Source organism: Mastomys coucha, unplaced genomic scaffold (genome assembly GCF_008632895.1).
Source record: "Mastomys coucha isolate ucsf_1 unplaced genomic scaffold, UCSF_Mcou_1 pScaffold6, whole genome shotgun sequence".
Lineage (NCBI taxonomy): Eukaryota > Metazoa > Chordata > Mammalia > Rodentia > Muridae > Mastomys > Mastomys coucha.
In genome coordinates this window covers 73777993-73794419 of record NW_022196912.1, presented here as the reverse complement: position 1 = coordinate 73794419, position 16427 = coordinate 73777993, and the positions used below count along the sequence as shown (strand labels likewise).

The 16427-nt window shown below is 41.7% G+C and overlaps 1 protein-coding gene across 1 annotated transcript; it reads right to left on the bottom strand.

Annotated features, from left to right (window-relative positions):
• Positions 1 to 5719: 5719 nt before the first annotated feature.
• Positions 5720 to 14523, bottom strand: Pnn (pinin, desmosome associated protein). The gene is made up of 9 exons (XM_031356537.1): positions 14322 to 14523; positions 13594 to 13665; positions 13197 to 13265; positions 12725 to 12797; positions 12527 to 12621; positions 12318 to 12393; positions 9246 to 9401; positions 9031 to 9169; positions 5720 to 8164 (listed from the first exon to the last, which is right to left on the bottom strand). Exons 1-9 carry the CDS (start codon positions 14432 to 14434, stop codon positions 6777 to 6779), a joined length of 2181 nt encoding a protein of 726 aa, XP_031212397.1. The 5' UTR covers positions 14435 to 14523; the 3' UTR covers positions 5720 to 6776.
• Between the last annotated feature and the right edge of the window lie 1904 nt (positions 14524 to 16427).

The window sequence follows — 16427 nt, the reverse complement described above, 5'->3', positions numbered from 1 at the left end:
AAGTGAAGGAGAAAATGAAGACAGCCTTGTTTGGACTTTCATGGTCCAGCCTGAGAACATATCCCCTTTACCCGCAGACACTGCTGAACCCAGTCACTCGACCACAAGCTAACTTCCAGAAAGGGTGAGGTGAGCGCCCAAGAAAGAGTCTTTAAACTAGCTCCTCTCATTACACCTGTCCAAGATCCTTTCCAGCAGGTATGCATTGCTAGTTCTAAACCAGCCCTATTGAAATATGTACAGCACTTGATTCCCTCAGAATTTCATTAACAGTCATGTCAGGCGATAGTGCCATACACCTTTAATCCCAGCACTTGGGAGGCAGAGGCAGACAGATCTCTGGGTTCAAGGCCAGCCTGGTCTACAGAGTGAGTTCCAGGAAAGTAAGGGGCTGCATAGAGGAACCCAGTCTTGAAAAACAAAAACAAACAAACAAAACAAAGCAAGTAAATTTTAAAATGGTAAACAAACAAACAAACAAACATTACAGTGTAATTTTGTTCAAAGTGTTTACAAGTCTGAATAAAAGGTCAAAATCCTAGATAATGTCCAGGACACACTGTTCCACCCTGCCTGCTCAGAGCTGAATCAGATGCTTTCAGTCTTAGCAGAAGTAAAATCTGATAGATTCTTAGGAAAGCTGAAGAGTTCCAAAGGTTAAATGACTAAACAGAAAATTATCCTGCAGCTCCACCTTAAAAATAAGTCAGAAAGGGCTAAGAACAACATGCTTGACATCTAGAAAAAGTAATTTTGCATTTACTCCAGGATATAGAATTATCAAACTATAAAGTTTTAAGTTAGCATTCTGAGGCTGGGAAGATGGCTCAATGAATAAAATGTGCTTGCTGTCAAGTCTAAGGACCTGAGTTCAATTCCCAGGGTCAGACCGTAGAAGGGACCAATTCCCAAAAGTTGTTCTCAGACCTTTACACATACTCCATAACACACAAACCCATACACACACTAAATAAACAGAACTTTAAAAACAAAGTAGAGAATGATAGAGGAAGACACCTGAAGTCAATCTCTTGCCTTCACACATAGTGTTACATCCCCCAACACACACACACACACACACACACACACACACACACACACACACACAAAGTTCAAAATTATTCTCAGCTACATAGTGAGTTTGAGGCCAGCCTGAGATTCTCAAAAACCAGGATTCTAAAAGAGGGGAGGGGTCTGTGTCTACATGTATGGATTTGCACTCATGCATGGCTGTTGTCCACAGAAGCCAGAGGGAAGCCTTGGAACTAGAGTTACAGGTGGTTTTGAGGCACCTCTCCATGTAGGTACTAGAAACAGAATCCAAGGTCCTCTGCAAGTGCAGCAGGCACTCCTAACTACTCAGCTTTTCCCAGAGCCCCAAAGATTTCTTCTTATTTATAACTAGAGTGATGGACATGAAATTAGCACTAAACAGCTGACCTTTGGCTAAGCCATCAAGAATCTGATGTGATACATCCAGGTTTCTGTGCCAATGACACAATAGACTGGGGAACTACAATTAAAGACTGTGCCTGTGGATCTCTGAATTTGGGTTCAGAATATATATAAGTAAATAATTTGGGTTGAATATATATAAGTAAATAAACTAGGCATGCAATGAAAGCAGAAAACTATAATATCAAATACATGTAAACTCTCTGAGGAACTTAATGTGAATGAAGAAAACCATCAAAGGTTTCACAGTCTATAGGTGACAGGATACATGAGGAACTGAATCTCTTTCTGTTAAGATTAGCCCAACATTCTAAAGATATTTGTGGGAAAACTCAGCAAATTAAGGTCAAAATCCACCATGAACAGATAGTCTCTGGGCTCAAAGCAATATGGAAGACTCCCTTCATTAGCAGGGCTTCTCCTTCTCTGACCTTGCCTGGGGGTTCTTAGCCCCTATAGAGTCCTCTACCTGAGGGATTTCAGTAGCCTCAATTAGACTACAGGATCGATTTCCTTTCTCCTGAGATTGCTGAAATATTTCCCCAATGCTAACGAGGCATTCCAAGTACATCCTGGATTTTCCCACCCTCAGTCCCTCAAAACTAAGCCTTGAATCACCTTAAGTAGATCTGCCTCCTGATAGCTGTATGGTGCAGCCATTCACCATACATATTCACATAAATACTCCCCTTTGACATCTCTGCTCTCTCTGCCCTCGTGCATTGAGTTGACTGTCGATCTACGTGAGCAGTTGAGACTCACAATACTTCACAAATAAAACGTAAAAGTTAATGCAAGCACAACTAAACTTAACAGTGACTAGTGGTGGCACAGACCTTTCATCCCAGCACTGAGGAGGCAGAGGCAGGCAAATCTGAGTTAAGAGGCCAGCCTGGTCTAGAGTGAGTTCCAGGATAGCCAGGGCTACACAGAGAAACCCTGTCCAGACCAACCAAAATAAATAAAAATAAATCTTTTTGGTTCTTGGGAAATTATTCTAAGATTTGCATTAAAGCTAAACGTAAGGACTAGAGAGATGACCTAGCAGTTAAGAATGCACTCCGCTTTTGCAGAGGACCAGAATTCAGTGTTCAGCACTCAGGTAGCTCACAAACAACTATAACTTCCAGCTTCATAGAGATCTGACATCTCTGGCTCCTTGGGCACTTGCACTCATGCATATATAACCACATACAAGAGCACAGACACATAGAATTAAAATTCTTTTGTAAAAAACCAAGTATGTTGACTAAAGTCTTAGTGTACTCATGGGATGCTTGCCTAGCATGCCAAGCAGTTACACACACACACACACACACACACACACACACAAAGATAAAAGAAATCCACATCTTGAGCTACCTGGCTTTTAAAAATTATGGGTGTGTGTATAACAAGTATATATGATGAGCATGTGTGAGCTTAAGTGTCCCTGTGCATGGCACATGTGGAGGTCAGAGGACAAGTTTTAGGAGTCAGTTCCAACCTTTGTTGAGGGAGGGTTTCTCTTGTTATTACTGCTGAGAGATGTTTGCTCCAGGCTAATTGGCCCTCAACCTTCCTGATGATTCTTCTGTTTCCTAATTCAGTATAGGATATAGTACTGTGATTATAGCTGCATACTACAGCATCTGACATGTTTCCCCTTCATGAGTGCAGTTCAGGAAGTTCTTAGGCTGGAAATGTTAAAAACCACACCCATTGAGCCATTTGCAAGCTCAACTAACAGGTTTTTAACAAAGGAACTAAGATCAAACATTGTGGAGGAAGATAGTTTTTCAATACTACTGGGAATATGAATAATAATGAAATTAGACCCTACTTCTTACCATATTCAACTGGGTGTGACAGTCCTTGCTTTTAATCTAGTATTCAGGAGGCCAAGACAGGATGTACTGTGTGAACTCAAAGCTTGTAAACATAGTGAGTTTCATGCTAGTCTAGAATAGTGAGAATCTATCCCTACCACCACATGCACACATAGAAAAAAAAAACCCCTCAAAACCCCAAAACAAACACCCCAAAAAAATAAAAAAAACTCAATTCAAGGTGGATCAAAACTAAAGAATATAATTAACATCTAGAGTTCTATATAGCACAGTAGGGCTACTATGGTTGACAACTAATTGTATTTATTTTTACAATATGTATAGATATGTGTGCAGGCAATGTGTACATTAGTGCAGGTGCATAGAGCCCAGAAGCACTGGTCTCCCTGGAGCCAGAGTAACAGGCAGTCATAAACCATGGTGCTGGGAATTGAATATGATCCTCTGGAAAAGCAGTATACATTCCTAACTGTAGAGCCATCTCTCCAGCACCTGTAAGATCTTTTTAATGAGTCTTCTACACCTTAAAACTAAAGTTAATAAACACCAGGTTGGAAGGGTATGAAAACAATCTCCTTAGATATTCTTACTAAATGTAAAGTTTCCAATTTGCCTCAAATGTCTCTAGTTGCTTTGATTTTATGTATATTTGAAAAGATATTTTTATACAGGAACCATGATATATTCAAAGGTATTACTTATTACCAAACAACTGCAAACAATTTAGTAGTCTGTAGAACCATATGCTGCAAGTAACCATATATTGAACACATATGTTACAACTGCAATCAGAATATGGAGGTCCAAGAAGACACGGATGGGTCAGTTCCATGAATTGCTTTAAGCTACTTTTCTCTATGATCTATACTTATTACTAGCAAATATATGCTACACTACTTGGTTAAAAAGGAAACAAAGTGGAGGAGAGTGAACCTGGGAGCTCACTCCTGGCTTCCATTCCCATGATGGCCATGACTAACTCCAAGGCACAAAGAAGTGATTGTTGCTTCTATATGGAGTGCCTTTGCCCACCTAGAATTTAGGACTATCAACTAACAGAAAAGGGATTTCAAAGTCTGTTACTTTCCATCACAGGGACCAATGTAAAACTCCAGTCATTAAAGGTAAAAAACAGATATATGGGTCTGGGGGTTAGAGTTCAGAGGTAAAGTAGTGCTTAACATACTTGAAGCCCTGGGGTGGATTCCAGGCACTATAGAAGAGGGGAGGAGGGACAGGAGGGCATTGTTATGCTTATGAGTTTGGCAGTGAAAGTTGCAGTGTTCTACTTTCCTTAAAATTCCATGTTGAATATCTTACACATATCTTGTATGCTTTAAATTAAAAATAGTAAAATACTTAAATACACAAAATCTTAAAATATCCAGAAATGAGAGCTTAAAAACTTTTTAGAGTGGGTGTGGTATCACACACCTTTAATCCTGGCACTAGAGACACAAATGGCAACACAAAGGTTGAGCTCATAGGGCTCTAGAACCTAAGCTTGTTCCTCAGCATCCACAATGAGCAGCACTGACTCACTCCAAGGGCTCCAAAGTCTTCTGGCTTGCTTGGTGCCTGCACATACCCACAGACAAAACATATTCAATAAAACATGTTATTGAGTACTCCTTTCTTGGAGGGCCCCTTCCCCCTCCTCACCTTCCTTAAAAAAACCTATGTGCTAAATTAAAATGGGGAGGGCTCCTCTGCCATTTTTTAAGATTTATTTATTATCTAAGTACACTGTAGCCGTCTTCAGACACAACAGAAGAGGGCGTCAGATCTCATTTATGGATGGATGGTTGTGAGGCACCACGTGGTTGCTGGGATTTAAACTCAGTCAGTGCCCTTAACTGCTGAGCTGTCTCTCCAGCCCTCCTCTGCCATTTTTAATCTAATCCTTCCTTTACCAATCTGTTTCATTGCATAGGACAGGCCAAAGCATTTTGCCAAGTACAAGTTGTTGGTTAAGCCCGTTTTGGTATCAGCATGCTTATGGATGTAGGTGGATCACTTAATCCAAGAAAAGGATTTTTAAAAAGAATTCTTTTCCAAAAAAAAAATATTATATATATGGTCTGGGCGGTGGTGGCGCACGCTTTTAATCCCAGCATTTGGGAGGCAGGCAGATTTCTGAGGCCAGCCTGGTCTATAGAGTGAGTTCCAGGACAGCCAGGGCTACACAGAGAAACCCAGTCTGGAAAAACAAAAACAAAAACAAAAACAAAAATATTTTCACATTTAACACATTGGTGGTTCAGACACAAAACTAAATGAAGATATTTGTTCATTTTTCACTTAAACCATTTACTTATAGACAATATACTGAATATTTAATGTCAGGCTAAAGCTACAATGTTAAAATAGCCACTGTCATTTAAATGCTCTCATATGCATCAAAACGTTAATACAAGTACTAATCTTAAACAGTCACAAGTCTAAGCCACATTTATTTGCACATATATAGTAATGGGCAACAGATACTCCAGGTCCATACAAATTTATAAACAACAAAGTTAATAATCACTTGGTACACTTGTGTGTTATCTTGTTTACATATTCAAGTCTAGATGAACTTCCTTCATTGTGTAAACTTCCATACAATACTTCCTTAAACAAAAATTCTTAAAAACACAGATTGGCATGTTTCAGTTATAGCCAACAGAAAAGACAAGACCACAAATTCGTAAACCAAGTTTAGAAGATATTTTTACCCGCCCCCAATCACCCAGGAGGTGATAACTATAACAGATTACACACTATGTTGTTATCACACAAGTATCTGTGAGGACAAGAGAATGTTGTTCTATAATCATGAAATGACAACCAAATCGTACTGTTTTACTGTTTAAGTTATCTACCAACTGAGTGGTTTAAATGAAAAACAGAAAAATGCTTAGATTAAAAACTGTAAGATAGGAAATAATTAAATGTCTTAAAAGAACTACTCCCCGTCAAAGCTGTAAAAACCTGGCAACTGTTTTCAGGCAAATCAAAGTGATGAAACCTTCAAAAACATCCTAATCATGTTCAGTATCTTGTGACAAAAACTGAAAATGATATAAAGATATTTATTATACAAGTGTCAACAAGGACATCCCAAAAATAATGAAAGATGCATATTTATTTCTACAAAAGCAATGTATGATACAGAACATAAAGGAACAATTTAAGGATTTACCTATTAAAATATACAGATTCTGACTGAAGATTAATAGGGTATTTAAAAAAGATGACAAAGGATGTTAATCTTTTTTTATTATTATCATTTTTACATATTTTGGAACCTCACATAATTTTGATAAATAACTCTTACAAAATTATGCAAAAAGTACAAGAATGTCTGGTAAACAAACAGTCTGTATTTTCCAAAAAGAATTTTTACAACATGCAATTCTTAAGGCAGCATCCTCTTTACAAGGTAATCCTTTTACTCATCAAGAAATCTTCTGCTGCAAAGAATAGGCTAAGCAAGCCTGGCTTCTTCCATTAACGCCTTTTGTCTTTCCTGTCTGATTTTCGGTCTCTTTCACTTCTTGAAGATCTTTTGCCTGATCGACTACTCTCTGATATAGACCTTTTTCTGTCAGATCGGGAATTCTTATCCTTTGATCCTTTGGTATCTCTACTACTACCACCTTTTGAAGACTTGTGACTTCTTTCTAGTCCTGAAGTGTCCCTTCGCTTCCGGTCCACGCTCCTTCTGTGCTTTCTATCTCGGTTATGTCCTCGGCCCCTACTGCGACTCCTACTCTCACTGCTACTGCTAGTGCTGCTGCTGCTGTCTCTGCTGCTGCTCCCACTTGTGCTGGAGCTGCTACTGGAGCTGCTTCGACTACTACTGCTGCCACTGCTGGAGCTGCTCCCACTGCTGCTACTAGTAGAGCTGCTACTGGAACTACTGCTGCTGCTGCTTCGACTTCTACTCTTGCTTGTCTTATTTCTTGCTCGCCCTCTGCTTCTGCTCCTAGTCTTATTTTTGCTTTTGTTTTCTGAATGTACTGTCAAGACTGGCTCTACAGGCACCTCAGGGAGTTTTAGAGACTCTATAGGAAAATCCTTCCGCTCAGGTAGTAGATTCCCTTGCTCCTGAATAACCTGAGGTGGAGGCTGCAAAACAGCTAACGGCAAAGTCTCAGGCTGACAGAGAGGCTGGGCCTGGAGAACAGGTTGGGGCTGAGAGTGGGGCTGAGAGTGGGGCTGGCTCTGGGGCAGGGGCTGAGGTGGGGGCTGAGGCTGAGCCATAGGCTCGGGCTGGGGCTCAGGTTCTTTATCTTCTTTTTCCTCTTTTTCCTCAGACTCCTTTTCCACTTCCAGAGAATTAATATTCTCTTTTCCAGGAGAAAGAGATTTACATTCTTTATCTGGCTCAACATCAAATTCCATCTCTGGCTCCAATTCTTTGCTAGTTTCATTTTCTGAAGGTTCTATACTTTCAACTTGATTAGTTTCCATTACTTCCTGCTCAGCAATTACATTTTTGACACTTTCAACCATCTCTAGCACATCCATAACTTCTTCTGGCTGACTATCCTGCTGCTTCTCACCTTCTCTTACCTCAGTCTCCTCCTCCATCTTAACCTCCATTTCCTGCTTTTGTTCCTCCTCCTCCTGTTCTTTCTCTGCATCACTATGAACTATACCTGCTTCCTTCTCCTCTTCCTCTCCTGCCTCCTCTATTTCTACATCATTGTGCTGATTACCTGTCTCCTCCAACTCTTCCTCTCGCTGAGCCACCTTACCCTCTTCTTGTTCCGCCTTCTGTTCTTCATTACGCACCACCTGATGCTCTTTTTCCTTCATTGATTGTCTTCTAGGCCTAGCCTCCATTTTATTTATTTGTTCTGCAAATTCGATGCGTCTACCTTCAAATAAAGCTAAACAGGAAAAATTTACATGTGTAAAGTTTATAACAATTAAGAAAATTCAAAATAAAAATTTTATACCAGGTCAAAAATGGTCACGTCACATAATCATCTTTTTGTACCTCTAGTTTTTGTTTTGTTTTAGGGTGGGGGGGTATGTTGAGAACTGAACTCAAGGTCTTAATGCAAATATTCATAAGACAGGTACAGACCTAGAAATTCTACTCACACAAACCTGGACAAATACCTGAGCAAAAACCAGGGATATCTTTGCTGCTCAGCTTATGCTAGATGAAGTTTAAAGCAGAACCATTATATAGCTAACTTTTCTGTTCCCAGGCACAACAAAATGTCCAATCACCAGTGTCTGGCCCTCCATGTGAATACGTGATAGGAACTTATATTTGTTTTGCCTTATTTCCTTATCTGTCTTCTGTGTCTACTAAGATTTTAAAACACAAAAATCTTTTTTAAAAAATATCCCCTTTTAAAAAAAGAATTGTTTTATGTGAGTACACTTTCATTGTCTTCAGACACACCAGGAGATGGCATCAGATCCCATTACAGATGGTTGTGAGCCATCATGTGGTTACTAAGAATTGAACTCAGGACCTCTGGAAGAGCAGTCTTAACCGCTGAGCCATCTCTCCAGCCCCCAAAACACAAAAATCTTACACGAAGTCTTTACTACCTATAAAATGAGTTTCAGGTTAAACTCAATTATGCAGAAAACACTACTGAACCCTGACACCACTATCAATTTCAGAATATCATAAAAACAACCACCCAAAACTGAACTATTAAATTATTTCTTAAAAATGGGCACATGTGAATGTATGGTCTTACCACTAAAACATCAATGGCCCTCACAGACTCACCATTCATTTTTCTCTGTGACTCTTCTATTAGCTTTTGGGTAGCTGGACACATTCTTCCAGGAATATAGAACAAATGGGGCTTGGTCTTGGTTCTTATATACTTAATTATCTTGGCATTATGCTCATTCCATTCTTCTTGCTAAAGAAAAGGTGAAAAGGTCAATGCTTTGTAAACACAGACCATTATCTAACTTAGGAGTTAAAACACTGCTTACCAGCTGCGCAAGCTCAACCTTCTGTTCTAGAAGCCGCAGTTCGGTCTGTTTAGCACGTCTCTCCTCAAACAGTTCTCTCCTCTCATTTTCAACCTGCTTTCTCTCTTCTTCAGCCTGAACTTCAAGTTTTTGTTCAATTTCTTGGCGTCTCTTTTGCTAAAAGTAAGTAATCTTCTTTAGTATAAGTGAAAGATAACCAAGGTTTATTCAGGTTTAATTACAATAAAAGCCACATGTATTTGCTTACTTGAAACTTAAATTTTACTATGTAAATTTACTTGTACACTTTCATCCCATTACTTTCCATTCAATTTGAACTTTGTATTTGGATCTGATTGCAATGTGTGTTATGAGAAATAGTGACTGAGGCATTTCCACACAGATTGCGCCCCCTCCTCCCCCAAGGGTTTCTCTGTATAGCCCTGGCTGTCCTGGAACTCTGTAGACAGGCTGTCCTCGAACTCAGAAATCCACCTGCCTCTGTCTCCCAAGTGCTGGTATTAGGCGTGCGCCACCACAGCCCAGCAAATATCTAAGTTTTAAAGTCATAGCATTCTATTGCATCATAAAAGTTTCCTTAATAAAATTTAACCTCGGTTTTTCAGATGGCTCCCTAGATAAAGGCCTGTGCTGAGCTCCAGGAATCCATCTGTCTCCACTGTACCAACACTGGGAATACAAGTGCCTACTACCATTTCTAGGTTTCATGGGTTCAGAGGGTGAAACTCAGGTCCCTTATATAGCATGGCAGGCATTTTACTGAAAATACTATATGAGGATATTCACGTATTCTTCCTAAGTAACAGGATGTGACTGAAGTTTTAATCTGTTCTTTTATTTTTCTGGTTTTTCGAGACAGGGTTTTCTCTGTATAGCCTTGGCTGTCCTTGAACCCAGAAATCCACCTGCCTCTGCCTCCCAAGGACTAAAGGCATGAGCCACTACTGCCTGGTTTAATCTGTTTTTCTTAAATAGACTCTCATGTAGCTCAGGCTGGCCTCTGACTATGTAGCCAAGGCAAGCCTTATCAGTCTCTTGCTCCTAAATATTATTTATGAGCAACAACTAGCTTTTGAGAGAGCCTTGCTGGGTAGTCCAGGTTAGCCTCAGCTATTATACTTCTGAGATTATATGCATATACTACCACACCTTGTAGAAGTCCTAATTTAGCAAGTAGTTAATTGTATTTCCCTCTCTAGTAAAAAAATACCATTTTCACTGGGCGGTGGTGGCGCATGCCTTTAATCCTAGCACTTGGGAGGCAGAGGCAGGTGGATTTCTGAGTTTGAGGACAGCCTGGTCTACACAGTGAGGTCCAGGACAGCCAGGGCTATACAGAGAAACTGTCTCGAAAATACAAAAACAACCAACCAACCAACCATAAAACAAAAACAAAAAAACATTTTCTTCAAAAGTAAGATGCACATCAGAGGGGCTGGAGAGATGGCTCAGCGGTTAAGAGAACTGACTGCTCTTCTGGAGGTCCTGAGTTCAAATCCCAGCAACCACATGGTGGCTCACAACCATCCGTAATGAGATCTGATGCCCTCTTCTGGTGTGTCTGAAGACAGCAACAGTGTGTACTTAGATATAATAATAAATAAATAAACCTTTAAAAAAAAAAGATGCACATCAGAGGTACCTCAGCAGTTCAGAGTACACACTGCTCTATCACGAGAACAGAGTTTGGATCTAATAACCATGTTAGCAGCCTGGCTATCAAACACATGAAACTCTAACTCCAAGAAACCAGACACCCTCTTTTCACTCCTTGGGCACTAACATATTTGCACATGTCCTTGCTCTGTCACACACACATTAAAAAGATTAAAAAATGTGTTTGTGATTTCTTTGTTGTGGTTGAGACAGGGTTTCACTGTTTCTCCAGGTTTCACTACACATCCCAGGAGGACCAGGAACTCTTGGTTCCTCCTATCTTGGCCTTCAGAGTGCTGAGATCTATAGGTATCATCACAACTGTTTGTGAAGTCATTTCATAGTCTCAAATTGAACGCTCAAATAATTTATTACCTTCCCATTCTAGCTAAATCAGAATTTCCCTTTCTGTTAGTTTTCCTACAGAAGCAGCTCCAGAGACAAATCTGGAGCTGAACTGAAATAACAGTTTACAGAAACAAAGTTAATACACCATAGGAGGCAGCCTTTTGCTTCCAGAGTGGTATGGCTTGCCTTTGGGTGTGTAATAAAACTCAATTACAACTCCAATGTCTGTAATTTCAGGATGTAGAAGTGGGAAGCAGGAAGACCAACTGCTCAAGCCCAGAGTACATGAGGCCCTACTCCAAGAAGATAAGAGTACTCCAGAGCCAGTAGGATGGCTCAACAGGTTAAGGTGAATACTATCAAAGCCTGATAACCTGAGCTCGATCCTCCAGACTCACACCTCAGAGTGGTTTTCAAGGTGTTCTCTGACACCCCCTCCACCCACCCACCCATCCCACATACACACCACATAAATAAATGTAATTTAAAAAAAGCAAACAAACCCCAGGTTTTCTTCTGTCCATGACTACAGACATAGGGTGTATAGACAACACCCATTCACATAAAGTAAAGGCACAAAATCTACTATAAAGCCAGGTATAGTGGCTTATACCTTTAATTCCAGCACCCAGAAAGCAAAGGCAGACAGGTCTCTGTCGAGTCTGAAGCTAGTTTGATCTACATAGTGAGACCCCATTTCAAAAACCCAAAGGTGGCTGGGAGGTGATGGTGGTTCATGCCTTTAATCCCAGCAGTTGGAAGGGAGAGGCATCTACAGAGCTAGTCCTGGGACAGCCAGGACTAACCAGAGAAACCCTGTCTTGGGAAAAACAAAACAATAAAACCAAAACATAAAAAAAGTCCCAAAACTTCTAAGGGAGAGGTAGGAGCATCTAGAGTTCAAAGCCACCCTTAACTACACTGTGCATATACCAGCTTATCCAAAGCTTCACATCAAAAGCCTTTGTCAGAAAACCAAAGAGAACATTCAAGCTCTTATTTTAAAAGAAACATTAATCTCCTATTTGGTAATGAGTAAATGAGGCAAAACAAAAAATGCACCAATACCCGTTCAGTAGCAACAGTAGATTCTTGTTTAAATTTTTGAAGGGTGCCCATCAACAAGCCAAATATTCGTCGGTTCCTAATAAACAGAAAAAGAAAATCAATGTCTGCATGATCTGCACCAAACTCAACACTTTCTGAGAGCCCCTATAAGCATCTGATTTATAAACATGAAGTTCCTCTAATACACTCCCTGGCATGTGGGCAGGTACCTTTGCTTTCCCTTTTCATCCATGTTTTGATCCTGGATGAGGTCTCTACGAGTGCGTTCTTTGGAGGTAGCTACAACAGAAGATTGCAGTGCTGGCTGTAAGAGAAAAGAAAATACCAGTGATTTCCTGTACTTGGGCAACATGCTTTTCAAAACACACTAAGAATTGTGTTCATCCTCTAACATTTCATTTCATTACCTTTTTAACATCATCGTCTTCTGGGTCACTTTCCTGGCGTGATTCTCTTCTTGTCCGACGCTCCCCACCCAGCCTAGCACAGGAAAAATAATCTAAATGACTATTACAGAATTAAATGCATAGTCAAAGGTGAATGAGTGTTCAAGGGCTCATCTCCAGAAGACATGTCCGACTGAGTTTACATCTCATTTACCATTTTCTTGTCAGTGGAAAAAAAAAAAAAAGGAAGCAAGATGCTCCAAACCAAACTTTGCTCTGTTATCATATCCAAACATTTCTTGTCGTTTTTCAAGGTACAAAAGAGAAAGTGTTACTTCTTCCAATCTCACTGACTTTTGTAAAGTGCTGGCTAGCCCAGTTCAAATAAACCCTGACACAAAAACACCTGTATCTGTAGTGTCCTAGAAAACAAGGCACAAGGCACAAGGCACAAGGCACGTGCTGACACCTCCGACATCTTTTGAAAACATACCTACTGACAGCCCCTTCCAGGTCTCTCTGTTTGGCTGGGGGTCCTCCTCCACTATCTGAGAATCCACGCCTGCAATGAAAACACATCCAACGTAAAGCTCTAGAAACATCAGCAAAACTGGTATTTCAGCTGGTTAGAGAGTTTAGTTGATTTCATATAAAAGAAAAACACAAGTGAAGCACACTTAAGCAAACAATTACATGAAAGAGTTGCCTTCTCCCCTGTGCAGGGAACAACACCCTACCACCAATTACATTCTCAGATGTCAGAAAGCCTTTACAGAATTTAAAAACACAATTAAGCTTATATGAAACTGTTCTCATTAATATTCTCCAACCTCTACTTTTGCAATACATTAGAAACATAGCCGTTAACATCCATGAAAGACCTTACTTACCTTAGCAATAAACTACCTCGTCCTCTACCTCCACCAGGACCAGAAAGGGCCAGCAATCTGGCTTGGATGGGCCTAAAAAAGGAATTATAGTCAGTGTAAAAGTCCTATGTAGACATATGAGGAGGCATCATATACTTCCACAGATGTGGTACACCCTAAGGAGAAACGGACGCAAATAATTCTAAAATGCCGGTTTCAGACCCACTTCTTCGAAACGAAAAATTATAATCCTCTTTCTTGCTTTCCCAAGACCAGCGTTACGAAAAAATATGTACCTCGAGACTGCTACATATCTATAAGGCTGGGACAGGTCCTATCTGCCAACCTCAAGGGAAGGACACGCAGGCCAGCAGGGAGAGGCAGCCATCGCTTCCCCCGGGGGTCTCCGGTTTGACCCGGGTTCGGGGCCTCAGGGGTGAAAAACGGCTTTGTACAGCAGTTCCGGGCCTGTAGCGCCAAGGGCGGGAAGCCGAGGTCTCGGCCTTCCCAGGGGTGCGGAAACCACGCCGCGCAGCCAAGCTCGCCTTCCATTCGCAAGCACTTGCACCCAGGGCCCTAGGGCGCAGGCATGGCGTCTCCACGCCGAGCCGAGTAGAGGGGTCGGCCGCCGCCCGGGAAACAGGCCCCTTGACCCCAGTCGGCCCACAACCGGCCGGCTGCCTTCTCTCCCGGCTCGCCCCGACCCAAGGAATGCCTCGCCAACCTCTCGGGTTCCCTCCGATCCGTACCTCACATCATTCGGGTCCCGCCCGGTGAGCTTGCGGATATTCTCGTCCACATTCTTGAGGCTCTCTTTGGCCTTTTCTAGCTGCTCCTGCAAAGCTCTCACAGCGACCGCCATCTTCTCTCTGCAGCAGGCTTCGCGACTGCTCTACAGGCCGCGCAGCGCCGCACCGCGCCCGCCGCTGCACGCGGAAGGACTGACAGCCCGCCCCAGCCAATGACCGCAGGCCTTTCTGCGGGCCTCAACCACCCAAGAACCGGAAGGGGAAGAATCTTGCAGATCCGTGATTCTGGACCAATGAGAAGCCGGCGAGTCAATCAGCCCCTCCCCTCGTCGCCCGCGGTGTTTGCGCTCCGCTGCTTGCGCAGAGCGGAGAAGGATTACGTCGGTGTGATAGATTCAATCTCGGGGATCTGCGAAGGCATTCCCCTTAAACTTGATATGTTGCTGACTTCATAGTGCTCTTAAACACTTACTAGCACCCACGGGACAGAAGAGACTATACCTCCCTTTCTCCTTCCCCAAGAGATGTAACCGGGAAAGGGCTTGACAATTTATGGTTGTTGCGCATGCCCAGAGTCCAGGAAGGCGCAGGCTGTCTTCCATTAGTGAACTGAACCACCTCGAGTCTTCTTCTTAACAGCTAGCTAATAATTATTGCGGACACTGAGACTCGCTTTTCAAGTTTTTAGTCGTTAAAAACTTGAATGAGATGGTTCTTAATGATAAGGAAATTGAGGCTGTGACGTCCAGCAGGTCGTCAGATCTAGATTAAGAGGCACTTTATATTCTGATCCTGAGTAAAGCTGTTTCCAGCAGGGCCTAAAGCCTGCTGATATAATAGCCGGTCTAGCGAAGTTGTCAGTGTTTTCCTGTGTGTATTTTCTAGATCCCACTTTGCCCTACCTGCAATGCCAATATGGAAGCTGGTTTTGTACTTGAAATAGAGGTACACTTTTTAGTTCAGAAAACAAATACAAAGGTCAAATCCTTACAAGTCTGCTCCCTGAAAAGGAATAAGAGTTTTTGTTTTGTTTTTAGTAACAGTAACGTGGTCTTACCCTGTATGCTATTTTTGTGGAGGCTCATAACTGGATAGGTGAGGGGAAATTTCACTATCTTACCAGTGTTACAGCACCTGTCATCTACAAAACGAATACCGTGTCAGCCAGGGATACACAGAAAAACCCAGTCACAAACGAAACCAAAACTAAAAAGAAGAAGAAGGAAAAGAAGAAGAGGAGGAGGAGGAGGAGGAGGAAGAAGAAGAGGAAGAAAGCCAGGTGGTGGTTCATGCCTTTTAATCCCAGCACTTGAAAGGCTGACAGATGGATCTCTGTGAGTTCAAGGCCAGCCTGGTCTACAGAGCCAGTTCCAGGATAACCAGGGAACCCTGTTTCAAAAAACTCCCTCTCAGAGGGGGGTATGGGAGGGAGGGGGAGAGGGGGAGAGGGAAAGGGAGAGAAGGAGCTAGGGAAACAGGAAATATCTTTGAGGAAGCTTGAGGGTATATAACTTATTAGCAGGAAACAATATAGAAAACAACAAGTAGGTAAAAAGCTATTAAATCTGAAAATTATTTCATTCTAATTATAAACAAGGTCTCACTGAGTTATTTGTATATATAAAAGGTAGGATCTTTTAAATTTTACCATTATTTTACGTGTATGGGTGTTTTTGCCCTCATGTTTGTCTGTGCAACTACATGAATGCATGATGCCCTTAGAGACCAGAAGTGGGGGTTGGATCACTGGAACTGGAGTTACAGACAAGGTTAAGCTACCATGTTGGTGCTGGGAACTGAATCCAGGTGTCCCCCTCCTACCTATCTATATATTTATAATACATATCTCACACACACACTGTTGTAGGATTTCTATTGCTGTGAAGAGGCACCATGACCATGGTCGTTCTTATAAAACTTATACTTGAGGCTGGCTTACAGTTTCAGAGATTTAGTCCATTATTGTCATAGTAGGAAGCATGGCTGTGTGCAGGCAGACATGGTGCTAGAGAAGGAACTGAGAGTTCTATATCTGGGTCCACCAGCAAGCAGCAGCAAGTTAATATCCATTGGGCCTACTGTGAGCATCCGAGACCTCACAGCCTG